Source organism: Hypanus sabinus, chromosome 2, assembly GCF_030144855.1.
Source record: "Hypanus sabinus isolate sHypSab1 chromosome 2, sHypSab1.hap1, whole genome shotgun sequence".
Classification (NCBI taxonomy): domain Eukaryota; kingdom Metazoa; phylum Chordata; class Chondrichthyes; order Myliobatiformes; family Dasyatidae; genus Hypanus; species Hypanus sabinus.
In genome coordinates this window covers 174099454-174112185 of record NC_082707.1, presented here as the reverse complement: position 1 = coordinate 174112185, position 12732 = coordinate 174099454, and the positions used below count along the sequence as shown (strand labels likewise).

Here is a 12732-nt window from a genome sequence, read left to right as displayed (position 1 = left end):
TGTCTTATGGTCTTACCCTAAAAAAAAACCACATCTTAAATGTTGTCTTCAGAAGGGCAGCACAGTAGCGTAGTGGTTAGCACAAACACTTTACAGTACCAGCGACCTGGGTTCAATTCTCGCCTCTTTCTGTAAGGAGTTAGCATACGTTCTCTCTAGGTGCTCCGGTTTCCTCCCACAGCCCAAAGACATACCAGTTGGTAGGTTAATTGGTCATTGTAAATTGTCCTGTGATTAGGCTACAGTTATAAAAGGGGTTGCTAAGCAGCACAGCATGAAGGGCCAGATGGGCCTACTCTGTGCTGTATCTCAATCAACCAATAATGACAAGAAAGGATCACCCCGGAAAGTCTGCAGTTTTGAATCACCATAGAATTCCAGAAGGGGTAAAGCAAGGGAGGATGACATTCCCATTGAATCCATACCATCATGGAGTTTAGAAAAATAGAGGGCTATGGGTAAGCCTAGTAACTACTAAGGTAGGGGCATGTTTGGCACAATTTTGTGGGCCGAAGGACCTGTATTGTGCTGTACGGTTTTTTTCAATCCCAACATTCATTAAATAGCACATGGGCTGAATAGCACCACAAACTTTCAGATGCCGATGGTTGAAGGATATAAATTGAAGGTAAAAATTCAATTTTATTAAAAGGGATCAGTTTCCGTAGGTACTATTACACTTGTCTGTTTTTTCACCTCCTGGTTTCTTTTTAGTAATAATGGGTTTATCAATAGGACATTTTTGGAGGACAGAGAAAGTGTTCTGTGGCTACCTTGCAAATATCCTGATTCCAAGTCAGTCTTTTTGCCAAAATGTTCAGAGCACAGTCCCTCAGAAGCCAAATATCCTCCATGTAATTTACACTGCATCACCATTACAATTGGCATATCCTCTTTATAGCATTTTGCCCAGAAACAAATGTACTCTCATAGGTGGTGTTTACAACCTTAGGACAACCTTGTTTTTGAAATTTCTGGATATATTCACAATATATATATATATTGTGTCATTTAAGGTAAAATTGGATAGGTATATGGACAGGAAAGGAGTGGAGGGTTATGGGCTGAGTGCGGGTAAGTGGGACTAGATGAGATTAAGAGTTCGGCACGGACTAGGAGGGCATAGATGGCCTGTTTCCGTGCTGTGATTGTTATATGGTTATATTCCTTTTCATGTTTCTACCCCAGGCATGGGCAAACTACGGCCCATTACGCTTTTTAATCCGGCCCGCAGAACTTGATGAAATTATATTAATAAACCTTGTTAACGTTTTTTTCCCCACAATTCTGGCGTTTTCCCAATAGATGACACACTCTATATACATTTGCGGCGACCCATTTCCTGGCACATCCGAACCGGCTCACAATTAGCCAGCGTTCCAGCTAAGGGAGATAGCCTGCGGGGATTTGCGAGCACAGAGCTTTGGAGCCTCTGCGCCACGGGGGGCAGGTTGAGGGAGGTTTAAAAGTGAGGCTGGGGATTTCGAATAAAGTTTTTTTCTTCAACTGCAGTTACCGACTCCGTGTCGTAATTTTAGCGCTGCATGTAGCACACCGCTACACATCGACCTTTGTTGATGTGCAACGTATTACTCCACATTTGCACTTTACTCTTTGTTCGGCTCGACCTATTTGTGTGAACAGGCGTTCAGCGTCATGAACATCAACAAAGCCAGCCACAGATCCAAGTTAACTGACCAACACCTCAGATCCATCCTGAGAATCGCCACAACAAAACTAAATCCAGACTTTGATGCGCTGGCTAAAAAGGGAGGCCAACACTGTTCCCACTGAAATTAAAAATAAGTTTCTTCATTGTGTTATGTAAAAAATGCATTTGAAAATATTTTTTTCAATAAGCCTTACATGTTACATGTCATTTCTGTTAAGTGATGGACATGAGTAGTGCGCAGGTGCACGTACTTTCTCAAAATAAAAAATGCGCTCCAGATCAAATAACGCGCTCCGCATACTGGCGCGCTGTCACTGTTCTGTCTTTGTGCTGGTCGTTGTTGAGTTTTGGCACAGGGGACAATTGAATAAGAAGGAGCAGGACAAGTAGACCTGCATCTCCTACCGTTTTTGAAATAAAGACAGTCAGGAGGAGAGTGATGATGATAATATCTTGAAGGATAACAGAATTTTCAGTGCTTTAAAATAATAACTGTTTCTATTAAAAAAAGCTGTATTTTATTCATTTAATTTTCAGTGTTTTAAAAGTCATTTCAATAAATAGCTAAATACCATGGGACTTCAAAGACAGATATTTTGTTGTAATGCATTTGTTCATTTTCAATTGAAATTAAAGCACGTTTTCTCCATATCCCATGATATTTTATTTTCTCTTATGAGGTGTATTACCAAAACAGTCCGTCCATCTGCTCCTGGTCCTGCCCCCCTGTCAAATTTTAGAACCCTTTGTGGCCCACAAGTCAAAAAGTTTGCCCACCCCTGGTCTACCCACTACATTTATATATGGGCTAACCCCTAAATTCCATGATTTTCAAAAGTATTCTGATCTATCATTTTCAGGTCCAAAGTGGATAACCTCATTTGCCTCACCTTTTCCCCTCTCAATTTTACAATTGTGTCTTCAGTAAATCCTATCCTGCAATTTAATTATTAATAAATATTGGTCAAGGGTTGCTACAAATCACATTATGTCATTTACTATTCCGATGCACCTATCCTTTGTTACCTTTTGCTTATTCAATCTCCTTAATCACTTCATAATTTGCCCTCAAATTCATTTGTCAATTTAAGCAAGTAGCTAATGAAAAGCCTTACAAATGCCATTTGGAAATCCATGTACTACCCATTAACATCTGTCTATTCACTTCTTGCCAATATTTGCAATTCTCCTTCCACAAAATGTTACTGGGAAAGTCCACATTTACACAGTTGCATTATGGGCACCTAAAATCTCGTTTAATATTACGTTTCTGCATCAGCCTCTTGGTCTGTGGGAAAACACAAAACATTGAATGGAGTTGTTTCAGAAAATGGAATCACAACCTTCCACTCTTTCCTCTCACTGCAACCCTTTAAATTATCCAATGTACAATTAATTACTTCAACTTGAGCACTCTTTGCATCTGCCTAAATCTACATGATTTAGATTAACTTACAGAAATCATGTTCCATTAACACATTAACAGTTATCTAAAATAGCCTACGATGTTTTATTCTCCAAGGTATGAGAGTTGCCTCTCATACTGGCTTTTCAAGCAACACCTAGTTACAATGCGCAAATAGTTTATAACTAGAAACTTGGTTGTAAATGATAACTTTAACTTATGTACAAAATTGCCAAACTAACAGCTTCTGGAACACTGAAGAAATGCACATCCTAAAATAGTTGCTCATACAGTAATACAAATGTTCTGCTGAAAACAATTACAGCTGCACTTCAAATTAGTAGATTCATTGATAAATTTGCAGTCAATAATTTAGCATTTATCCGATTAAGAAATGCCACTCAAACCCAGTACAGGTCAACCTTCACTAATCTGACTACCTGTAATCCAGTAGTCAGATTACCGGACTTCTGAATCCGATTCCTTCTACAATCCGGCACTGATTTCAAATTTTCTGCGCAACTGTAATTTCAAATTTCCTGGGCCACTGTACCAATCTGCAGCACACTGTTTTGGTTGCGGTAAATCTGTTCACATGTTGGCGCGCTCTTGTAAGCACAGACAGGTGATTCCTGCTTGTTGTCCTGCATTTATTAATATAATTTGCGAGAGACGTGGCTGCCCAGCACCCGCCAGCAGCAGGGGAGCTGGTGCACGCTAGGTCGGTCCATCTTCTCGACTGCCTGCTGGCAGTCGCACACTGCCCTCCAGCGTTGCCCCACTGGCACTCCGTTCTCTTCTGCCTACGATCTCAGATCAGATGTGGCGACCCGCTGAATTTAAGCATATTGCTAAGTGGAGGAAAATAAACTAACGAGGATTCCCTCCGTAACTGTGAGTGAGTTTAGAGTGAAGAGCCCAGCACCGAATCCCCAGCCGCCCGGCAGTCGCGTGAAACATTACGTACAGAAGACCTTTCTGTCTTCTGCTTCTGCTCACCCAGATGTGCTGCCACCAACATCAACAGTTTTTGAATAAATTGTTGTGCCTGTTTCAGCACCAGTTCCAGATGCTTCACTCATTTTTCAAGATAAAAATGTTGATGATCTTGACAACCTCACACTTGGAGACTTGTAACTTTGCCTGAAGGTATATGAAACGTCTCACTTTAGAAGCAGAAGTGCTCAACCGTTCTGTACAATTCCTGTACATTTACCTGTATCCTTTATTTTACCTGTGCCTGTACAGTATATTACTTTATTAAAATTTCACTTGCTGCTCATTTAATACTACTGTTTCATTATTATCCAACTTGTACTGATTTGCATGATATTTTAAAAGTATGATGAGGTGGTTAGCTATTGCTTAATGTGATCCTTCTGTAATTCGCCATTTTCACTAATCCAATGCTCCTCAGGTCCCGATGGTGCCGGATTATAGAAGGTCGACCTGCATTGGGTTTTCTTGTAATTGGCTAACTTTTTAAATTAGTCATTAAATCTGTGACATGACAAGCCTTACTTGAAAACAGAGGGAAGTCTGCCATTTTTGTGCTTCATAAAGATGCCTTCCAAACATGTGCCTATTGATAGATCATTTCCTTGGCTGTCCTAAAAATAAAAAAGGGAGAAATCAGACAAATATATTTACTGCCAGATATTCCACTTACTTTTCACATGATTAAAACATAACCCTATCAGCAATGAGTGGAAAGAAACACATGACATTCTCTCAGCTTTTTTGGTACTTTGTGATTGAAGTAGATTGCTTTCTCATTTTCCTTTACATACTATTATCACATTCCTTGGTTTTAACATTTTGGTTCATTAGTTTTCTTCATATTCCAAAGCCATTATGATTTATGTGCTGACATGTGCAGAAATGCTAGTCACCATGCCATCAGTTAAAAAAAATAACATTAGGATGTCTTTGTGAGCTCACAACCATTTCTGATTTAAAATTTGTTAAAATAAACTGGATTTTTGGTTTTACCCTATTTTATTTTCAATGTCTCACAAAAAAAGAGACAAGAGTAGATGTTTGGACTTATATTGGCCATAATTTGATCAAAGGAAAATACTGAACATTTACTTGTGGTTCTGCTGTAGATCCAAAAATCCTGCTTAATACAAATGAAGTAAACTGAAATACTCAAAAGGTTGATCCAAATCCCCATATTTTAACTAAGATGTTAACTGTAAAAAGTATCAATGTTTAATATTTTAAAACTTATGAATCTGTACCATTCAGAATAGAGCAGTCCTGCTTTAGTACAACATTTCATTAAATCTAGACACATTTTGAGAGGGCAATTTTACAACTTATCTTTTTATCGTCTCAGAATGGTGAAAGTCGGATTAGTCCACAATTCAGTACAAACATCTTGTCCTAAATATTGTAAATTAGCAGGTGGAGATGCACTGCAGATTGCCAGTTTATGTAAATACAAATTAACCCAAGTACATACTGCAACTTTACTCTGTGGATCTAACTGATAGAAAATTGTCAGCGAGAAAGCAAAGTATTATCCTTCCTCCTAGCCGCTACCAATATTAGGAGTCATCTATTGCCAACCCATTTATACTGCTTTGGTAAACATTGATTTGCTAATTTGCTTCATTAAGACAGATGTTTATTATAAAATATTTTCAAAGATGTAATATAATTTGCTGGAAACTCCAAACTTTATTACCACTCCCAATGGCATTGACAAGCTAATATTGAAGTGCAGGCGTGCATTCCTAGATCCGTCAAAAATACTACTAAAAATTCTGATATTCTTACAAAGTTGTTACTATAACATTGCACCAGATTTAAAATACAATTTTTCCCATTTAATACCTTGGCAGTGTAGCTTTCATGGCCATAGCCTTCCATTTTCACTACCTCCTGAAGATAAAGTAATTCCGCCTCAGAGGGAGTAAGACCCCTAAAAATAAAGCACAACAGAAACAAATGTAGAAAGAATAAGTTCCGTTTAGTGCATTATATCAGTAGCTGAAATTCGATTAGTAAAATCCAGATTAATAATGGAAACAATTAAGGTTCACATCACTAAATTATTTTAAAACTTATTTTACAGTGTTACCTTCTTTTGCTAACATTACATTCACTGTTCCTTGCTATTTTTATTTATATTGTAAAATCTATAATACAGTTTATCTTAAAGCTTGCATAAACTGACGTCACTTTAGTGTGCTACTAAAATAATAAGCCAACTAATTTAATTTTACTTATTTTATTAAGGCAGTAACTAAGGTGGTTGATTATAATTATCTGATCTCAGACATCAGCAAAGCTGCTCTGAATCCATTTGTTTGATGTGTACAAACACAGCTTGAATGACCTTAATTTGATCCAATCATTCCCTAATTTTCAGTAAGAGATCGGTATACTTGGAGGAGTTCAGTACACTTGCTGTATTGGTGACTGAATACATAACCACAACATTCTATGGAAACATAGTGGAAAAGAAACAAATTCCTTAAAAACCTAACCTGAATTTCTGATATAGTGAAGCAACTTTCTGTGTTGCATCCTGTAGCATTCGATCATCTTGAATCCAATTCTTTGGGAAGTGGGAACAAGGTTTAAAAAAAACACACAAAATAAGCTTTTAAGAAAAAAATACTATATTGCTACTTGTTTTTGATGTAACACTTCATTTAGCTTAATTTCATTATAAAAAGCATAAAAATCCACTTTTCAAAAATTACTGACCCAAATATCATGTTCATTCACAACTTTTAGTTCCCTTTACTGTTTTAAGCAATAAAACTACACATAATTGTCTTGAATAATTTCAATTTCCTTTCAATTTAAATATTCATGAACTTCTGACACAGAAATATTTAAAGATAGTCAAAAGTCCATGGAGAAAGCATTTCTATTCTGACATCTTAAATTATTCTTTAGAATAAACCACTATTTTCATTTTTAAAGTTTTTGAATATGTATTAAATGAACTTACAACTGGAAAAAGATCACATTTGTACAGGAAATCTTGGGATTCATACTGATCATAGTCTCCAAAATCAGCTGAAGAAAATTAAATGAAATCAGTTACACAAGGGGGAAAAAAAAACATGCCAAAAACCGTTACTTGCAAATGTGTATTCCTGGTCAAGAATATAAATAAAATCTATTAAAAAAAAATTAGTGAGAACATCAGAGCAGAGACTTGGTACAACCGTAAAGTGTCTGAAATTACACTTCACCCAGAGTCTTATTAATGCAAGAAACAAAAAGCTTGTAATTGAAATAGTGTAAATCTGTGGTTTCAAAGTACAGTTATAAAATTGAAAACAAGAGAACAGAAAGTATACTTCAGATTACTACATAAACATGTAAATATACATAATATAGTGCCAAACTTTCAAAAAAAAGTGCCAAGCTACTAAGTGCTTCTTTTTGTATTTTGCAGTATTTTAACGACTCTACCAACTTAGAGGAGTACACGGCATCAGTGACTCGCTACATCAGCAAGTGCATCGATGATGTCACTGTGTCCAAGACCATTACAATGCACTCTAACCAGAAGCCATGGATGACAGCGGAGGTACGTGCGCTGCTGAGGACCCGTGACTCCGCCTTCAGAGCAGGCAACAAGGCAGCCCTGACAACAGCGAGAGCCAAACTGTCCCGGGCCATTAGAGAGGCAAAGTGTGCACACACCCAGTGAATCCATAGCCACTTCCAGGACAGCGCATGTGGAAGGGATTCAGGACGTCACCAACTACAGGACAACATCACCTGACTGAGCGTGTGATGTCTCCCTCCCAAATGCACTGAATAACTTCTATGTTCTTTTCCAGGCAGAAACTGATGTGGTGGTGAGGAAGACCACCCCTCCTTCCAATGACCAGGTGCTGTGTCTTACTGTGGCTGATGTGAGGAAAACTCTATGCAGGTTCAACCCTCGGAAGGCTGCTGTACCAGACAATACTCCTGGCAGAGTGCTCAGAGGATGTGCAGACCAGCTGGCAGATGTTCTCACTGACATCTTCAACATCTCCCTGAGCAGCGCCACCATTCCAATGTGCTTCAAGGCCACCACCATCATCCCTGTGCTGAAGAAGTCTTCAGTGTCCTGCCTCAATGACTACCGTCCTGTTGCTCTCAGATCCATCATCATTTAGTGCTTCGAGAGGCTCATCATGAGGCACATAAAGACCCTGCTGCACCCTTCACTGGAACCCTTGCAGTTCGTGTTTTGTCCCAACCACTCAACAGATGACACCATCGCCACCACTCTCCACCTGGCCCTCACCCACCTGGACAAAAATGACACATACGTTCGAATGCTGTTCATAGACTTCAGTTCAGCATTCAACACAATCATCCCTCAGCACCCGAATGGAAAGCTGAGCCTACTGGGCCTGAACACTTCCCTCTGCAACTGGGTATTAGACTTCCTAACTGGGAGACCTCAATCAGTCCGGATTGGGAGCAGCATCTCCAACACCGTCACACTGAGCACGGGGGCTCCCCAGGGCTGTGTGCTCAGTCCACTGCTGTTCACTCTGCTGACCCACGAATGTGCTGCAACACACAGCTCGAACCACATCATCAAGTTCACCGATGACACGACCGTTGTGGGTCTCATCAGCAAGAATGACGAGTCAGCATACAGAGAGGAGTTCCAGTGGCTAACAGACTGGTGCAGAGATAACAACCTGTCTCTGAATGTGAGCAAAACAAAAGAGATGGTTATTGACTTCAGGAGAGCACAGAGCGACAACTCCCCGCTGAACATCGACGGCTCCTCGGTAGAGATCGTAAAGGACACCAAATTTCTTGGTGTTCACCTGATGGAGAATCTCACCTGATCCCTCAACACCAGCTTCATAGCAAAGAAAGCCCAGCAGCAACTCTACTTACTGCGAAGGCCGAGGAAAGTCCATCTCCCACCCCCCATCGTCACATTCTACAGAGGATGTATCGAGAGCATCTTGAGCAGCTGCATTACTGCCTGGTTCAGGAATTGCACCATCTCGGATCTCAAGACCCTGCAGTGGATAGTGCGGTCAGCTGAGAAGATCATCGGGGTCTCTCTTCCCGCCATCACGGACATTTACACAACACGGTGTACCCGCAAAGCTAACAGTATTGTGAAGGACCCCATGCACCCCACACACAAACTCTTCTCCCTCCTGACACCTGGCAAAAGGTATTGAAGCATTTGGGCTCTCACGACCAGACTGTGCAACAGTTTCTTCCCCCAAGCCATCAGAGTCCTCAATACTCAAGAGTCCAGAATGACATCTACATCATTTATTATATTGTAATTTGTCCTCTACTGTGCCTATTGTCTTGTTTATATAATTATTATACTGCCCTGCACTGTTTTGTGCACTTTGAGGCCTGTGCAGGTCTTTAGTCTAGTGAAGTTTTTTTACGTTGTTTTATGTAGTCTAGCGTAGCCTTGTGCTGTCTAGTGTAGTTTTGTGTTTCATGTAGCACCTGGGTCCTGGAAGAATGTTGTTTCATTTTTACTGTGCACTGTACCACCAGTTTATGGTCGAAATGACAATAAACTTGACTTGAGAGGGGGGCATTTGAATAAACTAAAAATCTGCAGGATCCCTGCTGCTCAAGTGAAATGTTTCACATGTACAAATGGACTTAAAATTTCCAGAACATGAGTATTTATTTTAAATCAATTCGAGAATGACACTCATCTGACTTCATAGAAATCTATTCCATTTTAACTAAGAATGAGATGCTTGAGCCAGTGAAGGCGCAAACAATTATTATGTAAGTGATTCCCAAATCACAAATTATTGACTGAAACCCAGCAGATCAATACAAGAGTTTGGTTAGTCTCTGTGCACATACTTAAACTGACTCACTGTGCATGAGATGGATTAGTTATATTTAATTCTAATAAGTTCAAGTAACATTTTGATTCCCTGATAAAGTTAGCTGTATAAATGAATGTCAATATAAGGTGACCGCATCCAGGATGCAATAGAGTGATTACCATTTACTAAAATACTCAAACTTATATTTATGGATACAATATTAAATTTATGTAAATAAATACATTAATTCATTAAACTGAAATAAATTAGATCCAAATGAATTAGAGAAAACATTTGCTCATTCGTAAAAGCTTTAAGTGGTCTTATTACAACTTTACTAGCCATCAGCACAACAATAACAAGTCTACCTGAGATTCTGAGAAAATAAGGAGCATAGAATATTTAAACTGCAAGACTATCCCTATTTGTTCATGTAACAATAAAAAATGCTCACTCTGAAAAGACATGTTCTCTTCATTGTTGTCTAATACCCAAAATTCCAAAAGCTATTAAAACTTAAAAAATAACTGAAGGTGCTGCAAAATTCAAAGTAAAAACAGAAAAATATATAGAGTATCCTCAAGCAGGTCAATCAGCATCTGTGAAGGGAAACAGATTTAACATTTCAGTTCTGTGACTTCCAATCAGAACTGGAAAGTTTTCTTTGACCTGGAATATTATCTGTTTCTCTTCCTAAGATGCAACATGACCCAATGAGCTTTTCCAGCATCCACAAGTTTTTCAATTTATTTTAAATTCAATTTGGAGGAACACTGATTCACAAGCTGTGAAGTGGGGTGTGACAAGATTTCCTTGTCCTTGTTTGATCTGAGCTACAAGGCTACAAAAGCTTGGACTTGATGTTGACACCCAATAGGGTAATACCCTCTCCCTGAATACCACTCTAAAACCAACTCTGGTAGGTTTGTCCTGCCAGTGAGACAGTTTGTATCCAGGGACTGTGATGGAGTCGACTAGTACATCATATTTAAGTTATGATTCTGTGAATACAATTACACCAGGCAATTGCTTAACAATTCTAAGGGACATCTCTCTCAATTAAGACAAGTCAAGTTCAGGAGCAGAACTCTGAAATAGATTGGCCTGGAAGCAACTTTGCAATATCTGAATTTAGTGTCCAGATTGATACTCTATGTTGTACTTGAAATGTAGAATTTGAACATCATTTCTCAAAGTGTTACTGCCAAATACAGTTGTGAACATTTGAGAACCAAGCTGCAATTTGTGTCAAGGGTAGGTAATGAAGGATCAAGAGATGTCATGGATATGATAAATAGATGGAAGTGGAACTGAGTAGCACAACTAAACATGGAAAGACGGTTATAAAGAACCAAGGGCAGGAAACAAAATGCAGGTGATGACTTATGTTTTTAGAGTTATTTCTGTGCTATGGTACGGGTGAAAAAATAGAAACAGCTTTTGGAATACAGCAAGATGTTCAAAAATATAGAGAAAAGAGCTGGGAGATGGGCAGTGGTTTGCCAGAGAAGAGAGGTCAATAGTGCTTTGTTTTGGCTGGTAGAGATGAAAAATTTGGAAGGATCAAATTTTGAAAAGACATGTACCTACTTACAATGTAGTCAATGGGGAAGAACGTCAAAGACTTTAACTGCATTAACTATTTGTCCATGTATATGGACCTTTTGATTTACTTAGCCAAAACAAAGGAAAACTAGAAACTTTGTACATTTATCCACAAAAATACAGTGTCTGCCATGACTTCTGAATCAATCAAACATCAAACTTTTCCTTACCTTGTACAGCTAGACCAGCAAGCTGAATTCCTTGTTCTAATGTGCAAGGTATGCGATCTTCTAAAATATCTTTCTTCAGTTGAAGATAATACTGGTATCTGCAGAAACAAATTGTAGTTTCACCTTATTACACGCATACAAATGTCTTCCCCATTTACAACCAGTGTTAAAACATTCTTTTTCCCACCCTAATATTATTGCCAATAATCCTGGCTACAACATCAGCTGAGATACAACTCAAAAGGAATGTTAACCTAGGGCTTATGTAATTTTAATAACATCAAAATGGAAACTTAATTAGAAGATATTATGGCAGATTTGCTTCCAAACGCATTAGTAACATGGACAGGTAATGTTAACATGACATTCAAAATTAAATTTTCTTTGAATATTACAGTATAGTTCATTCAGTCTATGCTAGCTCCTCAGCCCAATTCACCCACAAACATGATTCTGCAAGTTATTCTTCCGTTTGTTCATACAATTCCCTTTACAGTATTACAATATCACTGAAATCACTCTACCTTGTAACCATCCTAATAATTTTTATGCAGCCACTCTGAGAAAAATCAATTTTGATGTTTAATTATATAAATTATTCTATCTGAAATTTTGAATCCGCATATATTGTAAACAACACAATGACTTTCCTACTGAATAACCAACAATAGTCAAGAGAGTCAATATCAATTGTTAAAGTGTTAACTTGAAGTCAAGTCGATGACCTTTCTCAAGCAACATTTGGAGCAAAGCCTTAAAGGTTGCATACCTTGTAATCTCCTGTTGGAGCTGAATAATAGTTGGCACATAGAAAACCACACCAAAGTAAACTGTAGGTTCAATGGCATATTTATCTAGCTGCTTTTTGATAGGCTTTTCCAGATCCACCCATCGGGTTTGATTCTGTTTATTGCAATACCAAAGACTGAAGTAATTAATCTGCAGGAGAGAAATATTAACAGTCAAGCAACACAGACTGATAGTAAATATTTCATATTAATAATGTAATAAAATTTAAAACATTATCAACTTGCAAGGTATGAAGTGCAAGTATTTGTGAAATTACTTTAAGAAAAA

The 12732-nt window shown here is 38.3% G+C and overlaps 1 protein-coding gene across 4 annotated transcripts in view; it reads right to left on the bottom strand.

Annotated features, from left to right (window-relative positions):
• ptpn21 (protein tyrosine phosphatase non-receptor type 21) overlaps positions 1-12732 on the bottom strand; it is a 79377-nt gene that overhangs the window by 29861 nt on the left and 36784 nt on the right. For all 4 annotated transcript variants that reach the window (XM_059959671.1, XM_059959680.1, XM_059959679.1 and 1 more), the window contains 6 exons: positions 12425-12594; positions 11656-11753; positions 7048-7115; positions 6575-6645; positions 5919-6006; positions 4599-4687 (listed from right to left, as the gene is read on the bottom strand). In XM_059959671.1, the coding sequence (XP_059815654.1) occupies positions 4599-4687; positions 5919-6006; positions 6575-6645; positions 7048-7115; positions 11656-11753; positions 12425-12594 (584 nt within the window). The remainder of the gene's footprint in view (positions 1-4598; positions 4688-5918; positions 6007-6574; positions 6646-7047; positions 7116-11655; positions 11754-12424; positions 12595-12732) is intronic.